The 12,180-nt window shown below is 44.5% G+C and overlaps 1 protein-coding gene across 1 annotated transcript in view; it reads right to left on the bottom strand.

The window, feature by feature from the left end:
- The window catches only part of LOC149336715 (uncharacterized), a 68,352-nt gene that overhangs the window by 7,623 nt on the left and 48,549 nt on the right, over positions 1 to 12,180 (bottom strand). Inside the window, exon 5 of the mRNA XM_089554220.1 lies at positions 1,700 to 1,791. Within this exon, the coding sequence (XP_089410346.1) occupies positions 1,700 to 1,791 (92 nt within the window). The remainder of the gene's footprint in view (positions 1 to 1,699; positions 1,792 to 12,180) is intronic.

Here is a 12,180-nt window from a genome sequence, read left to right as displayed (position 1 = left end):
AAGCATCTGTAACCCGGATAGATTTAAACCAGAGTGCAACAACTGTAGACCACGTCTTCTGGAGCTGTTCGACAGATCCCCCACCACTTCAGAGACTCGCGCACGGGCGCCTATGGGAGACTTTGCTGCTCAGCTTCGACCTGGAAACACAAGTGCATTTTGTGACAAGAGTCCAAGAGGTCGCCGCCAGTCTCTATTGACCGGGGCCTAGCAAAATCAACTAATCCATTTGTTTCTCAAGCCGATAATAAAAATTTTCCGAGCCAATCTTCCCGTGCGAGGTCGTGGAACTAAGTTGAATGTTGCTCATCCAGCACATCGTTAAATGGGACACCAAAATTGCCCGAAGACCGGACAAAGTGAAAAAGTCTGAGTAACCGTGCCCTCTCAAGAATAAGCAACGCTTACAGTCAACGTGTTGTAGTGACTGAATTTTGCGTCGAGAGCACGCTTTTTGTGGTATAGCGGCGTGCGCCCCATACCCCACACTGGAGGTAGCCTGGGCTGTTGAGTATCTAGAAGTTGCAGGAACCACATGGGAGGGAATTTGTTTGCGACAGACATAGTGTGCCTTCGATTCCGAAAAGCTACAGACAAAAAAAAAAAAAAACAGAAGTTAGAGATTCTCCAAGCGGCCGAAGCGTCCTCGTTAGCAAATCCGATTTCAATTTTCCATTGGAAAGCCTCTTATTGCTTTGTTCAACAAACGTAACAGAAGTAACTTTTCTAAGTTCATTTTTTAGTTTTTAAAAGTCTCAAACTACGAATACCAGTACAATATATTGCAACGGGCTAGAAAAGACGAAGTGGACAGTGTCGCGGGCAGAGAGCGCTCGCGTTAGGCCTGCACCAATAAATGATGCCATCACCATTCTTCAAGGCGTTCTGTTTTCAGCGACCTGCCGTTATGCAACAATATAAAACATTTAACCTAATGTGGACGCCTAGAAATGGATGGCTGCACAGATTGTATGTGGTAATAGTTTGGTAAAGAGAATATTATGAAATAAAGGAAATCTGTTAAGAAGGCCACCCGAGAAAAGACGATTTTTAATTACTATTAAGGCGACTCAGAGTTTTTTAAATAAACATAGCTAAGAGCCTGTAGGAACGAAGCATACACAAGTACGCATGCTATTTTGAATTGCCACAAGAAGTTTTCAGGTCCTGCTCTGAGGTTGTTATAAAGCTGTGGAGAGTATTTATTCATCACCTTGAAGAGCGTTTGTTCAAAGTCGATCGCACTTGCCTAGAGTGCTCGGACGCTGTGCTGCGGAGCAAATGAACTGAAATATATTCGCGGCCGCTTTGCTAGCGGTAAGGCGCTGGTGCCTGTGCGTTCACGTCTCTATCCAGCTGCTCTCCAGCGCAAGCATTATCAGTGAAAGTCAATACCTGCTTCATAATTTCTCTTCATTCCCCCCGAACGGCACATTTCCAGCGCTCTAGACAAGCGTGCCCGACTCTGTACTCCAACAGCGCCACAGAAACTGCCAAACCTAAGATAGCTACTCAGAAGAAATTTCAACTTGCCCCGTTAGTTTCATCGCAAGGTGGCGGTAAAATGCTTTGAATATACTGAGATGATTTGCCAAAAGTTCTACTGTCGGCTCCAGTGCATTTATTTGCATATTTTTGTTCATACTCGTGCTTCGAGTGTTTTATGCTCAATCGGCGCTTTTCTTTACCATACACTCACCGTGGCTGGGGTTCCGTCGAGCTGGCGTCCTCCGTGGTTGGATACCATGACAGCTGAGGCACCGTGGCGGTAAGCTGCCAGCGCCGCCTCGCCTGTGACGAAAGTAAGGGGGAGAAAGAATAACCTTTATTTATATAAAAGAGAAAGCTATTGCTTCCCGGGAGGGCTTTAGAAGTACTGGAGCCCTCTGGCCTCCTACTCACGCCTCACCCGGGTGAGCAGTCTTCTATGGTTTATCGGGTCAGTGGAAAGCAGAGCGGCCTACCAGGAAGAACGGGATAGGTTTAGGAAGGGGACGAAAGCCCGCGGTTGTTGGCAGGCCCAAAGGTAGTGGTAGAGGTCGGCTGCTTGGGCCGAGCAGGTGGTGCAGTGAGTGGGGCAAATAGTAGGGTGGATGGGGTTCACTATTGCCGGTGTATATAAAAGTTGGTCTGGAAACGGCTGGGATGAACTGGTATGTCGCACGTCCCATTTACCAGTCAGTCTAGTCTCATATCACCACGACTACCATATTTGTTTATGTGGTACTTGCATCGCCCTGTAGGACAGGTGTGAAATGTGGGCATGACAAATTTTTTGAAAGAATGAAAGAAAGCATCATTTGAGGAGATATATACAATGCCAGATGGCAAGCTGTTCCTGTCTCGGACAGATGTAACAAAAAAGAATAACCGAACACGCTACCACTATGAGAAAGTTCCCTGGCCTTCAAGGCGTGGTCCAAACGTTTCGATGTGTACTTTGGTACCTGAACATACGTTGCGGAGTTGATACCTATTCGAGAGTAACTAATATTTTCGAAAACGTTTAGTTTCTTCCCTCTTCAGTTTTGGCCATTTAAGTTTATGTTAGCTTTCTGGCGTGCTGAGTTGTTATAATTTGCTGGAAGAAATTTGAAAGCCCCAGTCAACCTATCCGTTGTAAGAGTCGATGCTCTAAACCTGGATCTGGAGAAGTTGATCTTTTGAAAGTCGTATAAGTCGTCCAATAAAACCTTGAAATGTTGGCATACGATTAAGATGGCTCGGATGTCTTATGGCATATCGTTGAAGCCGCGTCTCCTTGGCAGACGCTTTACTAGAAACTGCGCTGTATTTGCCCCCAGCTCAAAGACGAGCCTAAAAAGGGAATATGAGGAACAGCGCGGTAGAGGCGGCGAGAGGAAGGCGCCTTTTTGTCTTTCTTCTAAATTTCGGTAGACAGTCTTCGGATCGCCATCCTCCGTGATGTGGAGCAATAACGGAAGTATTTTATCGAGCGACGAAGTACGGGGAAGTTCGAACGCGCAATCATCGAGGCGAAACCTCAGTGGACGAAGTGCTAACCTCCAGATCGACCTTATCTCTCAAACTCTTTCGCAGCGGTGTGAAACAGATGGTTCTCGTGAAGCCTTAGCTCAGTGCCGGCAGCGAATGTCGCAACTCGAGAGGCTCGAAGTCGGCCGTAAATAGAGGCTTTCCGCACTCACCAATTCCTTCGCTCCCACTATTCATTTTACATGCTTGCAGCCGGGATTGTACCTTGACCACCAGCCTGCGACCTTAACCTTGGCGAAAAAAAAATTTTCTTACTACTTCTTTAAATTCTTCCAAAATCCAGGAAGATTTCCATTTCCTTCTAGTCGCAAGTGTTGGCAGAAACTTCACTGAAAACGAGAAAATTCGAGGAAGGGAACGTCAATGGTCCCAAACGCCACTGAATATCCTGAAATTCTACCTGAATCGCACATTTATTATGCTTACCAAAAAGTTCTTGCGCAAAAAAAAACGTCTTTGGAGCAATACAATGCTTTCCAAGGGGAACTCATTTAGGCTGACTTGTAAGAAAATTAAATAAAAATTTACGCGGAAAAATACAAACATTCGGGTTGCAGCAGTGGCGGCGGCAAGACAACAGGGCGTATCCTGAAAATTTCTTCGATCGTTTCAGAGCCGCTTCACCGTGGAAAATTCTTACCCGCTAAAGCCGACACCAGGACGACCAACGTAAAGCCTGCTGCTGACCTGGCTATCCTGCTTGTCACGTGGCCCGGTTATCATCAAGGCAGCTACAAAAGGACCACCACCGATCATCGCCGTCACATTCGGGTTGCAGCAGTGGCGGCGGCAAGACAACAGGGCGTATCCTGAAAATTTCTTCGATCGTTTCAGAGCCGCTTCACCGTGGAAAATTCTTACCCGCTAAAGCCGACACCAGGACGACCAACGTAAAGCCTGCTGCTGACCTGGCTATCCTGCTTGTCACGTGGCCCGGTTATCATCAAGGCAGCTACAAAAGGACCACCACCGATCATCGCCGTCACATTCGGGTTGCAGCAGTGGCGGCGGCAAGACAACAGGGCGTATCCTGAAAATTTCTTCGATCGTTTCAGGTTGGTTACAGCACCTTTGCGTTACGCACGCTTCTGTCCCTTATTGTCACCGCCACTGCTATGCTCCCACTTGTAGCTTAAATGCTGTAATTCCGTTCTGCTAGTGCATTGTATTAGTACTGTTTTGTGATGTCTTCAGATGACGAGATTGCCTGCGCATCATGCAGCCTCCAGATTGTTGATGAATTTATGACATGCGCAGAGTGTTGTGAAAAATTTCACTTGGGAAAATGCTGCGGTGTAAGTGCAAAATCTTTTAAGCAGATGAAGAAAGTGACGCAGAAAGCCCTAAAATGTGCAAGCTGCAAAGACACTGCGACAAATAGTGATTTATCCAAACAGCCCAGTGATCTCACAGACCAGTTAACCCAGATAAACAGAAAGCTGTCCCAAATACAGGTGCTGGAGTCTAAGCTCAACAAACTGCTCAGCTTACAGGACACTGTAAAGAGTATTGAGACATCGGTTCAGCATCTGTCTGATACATACGATAATCTGAATGTCAAGCTCGAAAAGCAGAATAAAGACATCAACGACTTGCGCCAACGGGTGGAAACACTTGAGCAGTCATCGGATACAGCAGACATTCGCGCAATGAAACAAGAAATGAATGATTTAGAGCAGCGTATGCGTCAACACAACCTTGAAATCCATGGACTGAAACCTTCCGACAACGAAAACCTGATGGATGAGCTTAATAAGATTGCTACCAAACTCGACCTGCCACAGCTATCCGACGATGACATTGAGGCACTGCATCGCTTGCCGCATAAAGAAGGGAAAATTCCGGCAGTCCTGGTCAGGTTTGCAACAAAAAACATGAGATCCAAATGGTTCGGAAAACGGAAAGACGTGAAAGACGCAGTATCGGGAATTTGGTTTCTGGAGAACCTTACCGCGACAAATCGGCGACTGCACTGGCTGACGAAAAACAAGGCGAAAGAACAGAGCTATCAGTTTGTTTGGGTGACCGAGGGCAAGATATTCGCGCGGAAGCAAACCGGCACACGCGCCTTAAGGATCTCAGCCGAAGATGACCTTGACAAGATAGCATAATCTTTTGATAGGACTTTTTTGCTGTTTATTTTTTTAATGATAAGATGGCTTATCATACTACCACTTCATTCAATAATTTAATGCGCACAGACAACCACTTCAAAGCGCAATGTCTTTCGTTATTTCATTTAAATGCCAGGAGCTTAAGAAACAAACAAAATGATGTCGAGGCATATCTATCTGTGCTGCAGTACCCATTTGATCTTATGGCCTTTTCCGAAACATGGTTTGTTGATGATTCTGATGCCATCTGCTTTCAGAGTTATAGGCACATCTCTGTAAATCGTGAAAACAAAAGAGGTGGGGGCGTTTCCATATATGTGCGAAACCAACACCGTTTTGATGTACTCTCAAACTACACGTATATCTGTGAAGACTTTGAATCGGTAGCAATCACGATGTACAATGTTGTTGTCATTGCCATTTACCGACCACCCCAAGGCGCTCCTCAAGCGTTGTTTAATTTTTTAGACTCTCTTTTTGAATTTGTAAATAATTCAAAAAGGCACGCGGTAATTGTGGGGGACTTTAATATTGACTTGCTTTCAAATTTACCAGCGAAGACCCAGTTATTAGAATGTATGCTAGCAAATGGTTGTGAGAATATAATTCATGCGCCCACAAGAGTAACCCCAAGTTCTAGTACACTAATTGATCTATGTTTTAGTACCTTTTCAACGAATGCTACTAGATCTGGTGTTTTAAGCTCTGGCATTAGTGACCACTTACCAATATTTGCGGCTTTTCCAATACGACAGAGTGTTGTACATGAAACTGTTCATATACGGTTCATAAACACGCAGAAGGTTGAAGCCTTTATGTCTGTGGTTGAGAAGGAGAAGTGGGAAGATATATACGATATTATGGATCCTTCTAAAGCCTACGATGTGTTTATTACTAGACTGAAAAAATGCTATAATGATGCATTTCCTTATAAACCTGTGATTAAGCACAAAAAGGCTCGAAAAGAATGGGTGACTGGCGAACTTTACAAGCGTATTAAACACAAGGATAGATTATTTAACTTGTTTTTGCGTACACGTGATACAGTACTACTACAGGAATTTAAACAAATCAGAAACAAACTGAGCAGTGACCTAAAGAAGGCGAGATCAGAATTCTATGCTCGTAAATTTGATGCTTGCAAAAATGACTGCAGTAAAATATGGAAAACATATCGCGAACTAACCGCCAGCAACGCGACTGGCATACCAGCTGAACTGATTCTTAATGGAAATGCTTATAAAGGTGCAGCGCTTGCAGATGCATTTAATAACCACTTCTTAGACGCGGGGGCATCGACTTCCACTTTTCATGTTTCTTCACAACTCAGCTGTGAACGGTATATTAAGCAAACAATCAGCGACTCTTTATTCTTCCAACCCACGTCAGAGGATGAGATTATTTCTATTATTAATTCCTTAAACAACAGTTCGGCAGCTGGCGAAGATGAAATAAGAGTGATACCAATCAAAGCAGTTGCTGAATTTATAGCAGGACCTTTAACACACATCTGCAATCGTATGTTCGAGACCGGTTGTTTTCCAGAAAAAATGAAAATCGCTCGGGTTGCTGTAATTCACAAAAAAGGACCATATAATGATCTAAGTAATTATAGGCCTATTTCGGTTCTTCCGCTGTTTTCGAAAGTCGCAGAACGTGTTATATATGTCCGTTTGACTAGCTTTCTTTCGTCACTGCATGTAATTACGAACAGTCAATATGGGTTCCAAAAAGCCAAGTCGACTGAATCCGCATTACTACGAGTTAAAAATAGAATTCTTAGCGATATAGAGAGCAAGCTTTTTACTGTAGGAATTTTTTTAGACTTTAGAAAAGCATTTGATTCTATTAAACACAACATTTTATTACGAAAACTTGAGTTATATGGAATAAGAGGTATTGCACACCAACTAATGCGTAGTTATCTTCAGTCGAGACTGCAGTTTACATCAGTGCACGGTGTTTCATCCGCAATGAGTGTTATAAAATAGGGAGTTCCACAGGGATCTATACTAGGTCCTTTACTTTTCATTATTTACATTAATGATATAGTAAACATTCCTTTAACCAATGATATAATTTTATATGCCGATGATACTAACGTTTTCTTTCATGGTGAAAATCTTAAACAACTTGAAATTATTTCTAACACTTGGCTACTGGAACTTAGCACATGGCTTTTCCTAAATGAACTTGAATTAAATACAAATAAAACGAAGTTTATGTTGTTTTGTGCAAAAAATAAGCCCATATCCCATGTTATGCGACTGTCGTTTCGAACTTCTGAGATTGAACAGGTTGAAAATCTTTCGTTTTTAGGAGTTACTTTTGACAGGAAGCTTAGTTGGTCATATCATGTTAATAATGTCCGCATCAAGATTGCAAAATCAGTTGGCATTCTATACAGGCTTCGTAATCTGTTGCCCGTTTGGCTCAAGAAGCGACTGTATTTTTCTCTTGTTCAATCTCATATAAATTATTGTCTGTTGGTATGGGGAACTACCACAAAAACTGATCGCGAAAGACTATGTGTGCTCATTCGGAAAGCTGCACGTTTATTTCAGCCAGCAAATGGACAAGCTAGTGCTTCTGAGCTTATGATCCGCCACAATCTACCGTCTTTCATGTATTCATATCACCTGAAACTGAGTCTGTATATATATAAACAGATGACAACAAATTCTGCGGCGTTTTGTAGTCAGTACCTTGATAGAGATACCGGTTATTCATTGCGCCATACTACTTTACTGACAGAAAGGCCAAGAACAAATTATGGTACTCAAACTATCGAATATCAAATTTCAAAGTTCTGCAATTCCTATCCAGATATAATAGCTACTGCAAAAAATGTTACATCTGTACATCAGTTTAGGCAAAGAGCACGTGCCTTATTGTGTCATTGATGTTCTGGTTTGTCTTTTTGTTTTGTTTTTATTAAATATTCCTGTTTCTTCATGTCGCTATTAAGCAAAGTGCCATTTATTTCTCGCAGATTGTGCATATGTATATTGCATGTAGAATTATATAATCATCTGATCTGATCGTGATTAGGATGTATGATTATGGCGATATGTTATGTACTACTGCCTCTGCTGCGCCCGGCGAGGCCAAGACCTAGTCAGGAGACCAATAGTCTCCTTTTGTCTTGCCTCGTGGGCAATACTTGTATTGCCTAAAAAATGAATAAATAAATAAATAAAAACGTCTTGTTGGCTCCATTCTGCTGATACGAGGTACCACAAGCTCTGCAGACTGTTTCACTGACGGGAAGCAGAAGAGGGTGTTAGTAAGGTCTTCAGGGCATTGTCATATGACAACGTATGCCTATAGTTGAGAGCACTAAGGAATCCAGTTCACGAAATACTATAATAAAAAAAATGATATCTATCACCGATGCAAGCAAACACTAGGGTCATTTTTTTTTACCTACACTGGCTACACTGGTGTAGCAAGTGTATAATGAAATCAGTAAACACTGGCTACACTAGTGTAGACAGTGTAGGTAAAAAAAATGGCCCTACTGTTGCCGGCAGCAGGATGGCGATGGCAGTGCCGCTACACGCATAGCGGTGGTGTAGGTTGTGCTATTTAGTTTTGAAAAATATTTTAGAAGATGATCAAGTATGTTAAACAATAAAATTGGCTGTAATTAATTGAAGATTGGTTGTCAGGAAAGCAAGTGGCGCATTAACTGTTACACTTTATCTCGGTTACACTTTTCTCGGTTACACTTATGTCTGTTACACTTATCCGGAACCGCGCCGTAAGGAAGGGATAAGGGAGGGACTGACTTCGCACAGCACACAGGCGCTTTTTTTGACTTTCAACTCGATCGAAACGCGGCCGCCGCGGCGGTCGGGTTCGAACCCAGGTACTGTGGCACAGTAGCTGAGCGCGCTAACCCCTGAGCCACCGCGTCGGGTCCTATTCAGAGAGCGGGGAATTTATTGAGAGAGCGAAAAGTACTCTGCCTCAAGTTTATATGCGCAAAAAATAATACACTGTGTGATGCTGGGGCATGTCTTGAAATGCAGTATATCCGCTGCAAGTGAAAACACAGAACGGAAATCGCAGAAAACACAACGTGGTGTTACCATCTACTCTGATCTCACTCTATTTGGCAATCGAAAATATAAATTCCTTCCTATAAACCGCAAATCGTGGTCTCGTTTTTGCTCCACTGGGCCAGATCTACCAGAAAAAAACCACTGTTTTTATACTCGTCTCCGAAATGAATCCCTTTAAGCGATAGATACCATGAACTATAAGGTTGAGTTTCTTCTTGCTAATGACCTCGCTACGAATCTCACGACACAACTAGTACCGCATAAAATTTAATTCTAATGCCATTCACATCAACAGGTTTCCATACGTAAAGCGCTCTCTACTAACCTTTTTTACGCTCTCCATTCCGCTGTGGGTTTGTGCATCCTTATCATGGACAGTGCAAGGCAAGGAACACTTAATCCATAGTTACGCGCCACCCAATGTGGGCGAAGAAACTACTGACCTCCATTTCTTCGCCAGAAAGTACTTTCTGAACCAGCATTCGCCTGCCACGCAGCAGCTAGCGCACTTACGTGATCCGCCACTTCCCACTGGTAGGTCCACATTGCGACAAATGAATTAACAAAAGCGTCCAAAGAGGACGCATTGCCTCGTGGCCGACGTGACTAGAACTGAAAGAATAGAGGAGGCGCTTTTTTAAAAGACTCCTAATGCCAACTGTGGTTGGAAGAACAGGCCTCAAATGCGACGATTGGCTCAACGGCCAAAAACGATACATATTTATTTCGAACTTCGAATATTGTTTGCAATGAATTGTTCTCTCATTTGAAGTAATATATTTGAAAGTAAACGGTGCATTATTCTAGATGCATCTCTAGAAATTTCCGACTCAAAGTGCGCACGAATGAAAACTGGCAGATGTTGCTAACCACGATGTGGCTTGGTTTCAGATTAGTCCCCCTAATAATATGGCGGGCTGTCGACAATTATTGGCATGATGGCTACTTTACAAACGTAGCGCATGAACCGTAGCTTATTAAGAACTGTTCTCGAGTCTCACTTCAAGATCACCGAGCAGAGCAAAAGCGCGGAAAAAAAGACATCTTTCTTGTCTAGACAGCCATCATACATGCGACGCGAATAGCGGACTTAATTTCAATTTATCGAGCGTTTTATATTTCCAGTAAAAATTACCGAGGACATTTGGAAATTCTAAAGTGTGCTTGGCGAAAGCCTTGTGGTCAACCCACTGCCGCTTCCCTGAACCGCTTGGCGCGGAATCACTGGGCCGCTTCGGAGCCGTGCGTCTTGCTCACTTGACTGCAACAAGACGCCTGGCGAAGGAGCGGCGGTGCCGCGCGTTCGTTCTACCGCTACTGTGCGACCTCACAGTTGCTATGCACAGCTGCGCTCCCCACCTGCGCGCCGGTTGCTACGGGGGGGAGGAGGTTGTGCCGCTGCGCGGAGGAGAGGCCACAGTTGGCAAGATTCCAGCGCATGGACGGACGAGACCGCGAGCATGAGCCATTCAAGGCTTTCGCCTTCAAGGCACACTGAGGAGAAATTGAAGTTGGCTTGTATCGACAGAATACCAGTTCCTGATTACAAAAATGCCACTCATACTGACAACAAAGCTTTTGTAACGTAGAAAAGAGCAAGAACCAAAATACAGGTATCGCCGCCGCAGGCCAAACTCGCAAGTACAAGCGTGATGACGTCATAGGACAAAACAATGTTGCTAGAACCAATAGTTCTAGCAACACTTAGACACGAGAAGCCACGAATCGCAGAGGCGCAGCCAATGCATGCGCAAATCTGCTTGACGTCGCCAGATGGCGCCACGTACCCGGCAGCTACGCGCGCGCCTGCAGCATCGGGACCAATCAGCGCCTGCTCACCGGTGGTAGGCGTGCTCCCGGTATTCTGCTAACGGTAACAAGGTACACGGTATGCTAAAGGTGTCTATTTGCGAGAACTTTGTTGACGACTTCGACAACGGGATCCATCGTAACGCTGGCAAAACGCCGGTGCAAATGCAAACGAAGCGACGGTAGTGACGGTCGTAAGAGCCGAAAGATGTCTTCAACGTGCGGCCGGCGGGAGCTTTCTTTTCGGCTAATGCTAGGCCGTACTGCTGGCCGCCAGAAATCACGGAGTCTGCGTTACGTGATGTGAACGTCATGCTTCACATCACTTAGTCCTGTGTCGTCATAAGAGAGTCCCAGGTTTGAATTAGAGCGACGGGAAAACCTTTTTCAACTTCGAATCCAAATTTCTTAGAAATAAATGAATCTTTCACTGCCGACCAAGTGACAAAATGCCAAACTACCGGATCTTGCTTTAAAAAAAAATATCGATAGAGCTCTCCTCACTGTCCCATAGTGAAAGATGCATTTATTTCTAACATATAAATACCAGCGCAAAGCAGTACGACACACGACGAAGCACGAGGACACACAAGCGCTGTCTTCCAACTGACGTTTATGGGTGAAAAATGGGTTTAAATACTGGTTACAAACCACAAAAAGAAAGGGAATATCTTTGCTTGCCACTTCTTCAAGAAGCGCAACTCCGCATCGGGCAAGGCGATTGAAGGCGCGCTGACACAATTATCTTGCAGCCCGGCTATCTCAGCAGCCTCCTTGATCTCCCGCACTATCTGGTCCGAGTGCCTGCTGATTACCGAACAGCTGGTCAAGTCCGGACCAGCTCTTCTTTCCCTGTAGTTCCGTCTTTGATGATGCATTTCCGCCGGTGCAGCGCCAGATTGCCTGTACCTGTCTCCAACGTCCTGTACCGATGTTCTTTCAGCCGCTCATTCAGGCAACGACCCCTCTGACCGACGTAAACCTTGCCGCATGAAAGGGGAGTGGAGTACACCACAGCCTCCACACATTCGACGAAGGGGCTCTGATGTGCCGTGTTACACCGCCGACGCTCGCCATCTCCCTTGTTGACACGTGCGCATAGAGTGCCTAATTTCACAGGGGCCGAAAAGACGACGTCAACCTCACTATGCCGACCAATCTTCTTGAGGCGATGT

Source organism: Amblyomma mixtum, chromosome 7 (assembly GCF_055824585.1).
Source record: "Amblyomma mixtum isolate Tamu chromosome 7, ASM5582458v1, whole genome shotgun sequence".
Classification (NCBI taxonomy): Eukaryota; Metazoa; Arthropoda; class Arachnida; order Ixodida; family Ixodidae; genus Amblyomma; species Amblyomma mixtum.
This window is presented reverse-complemented; position numbering and strand designations above follow the sequence as displayed.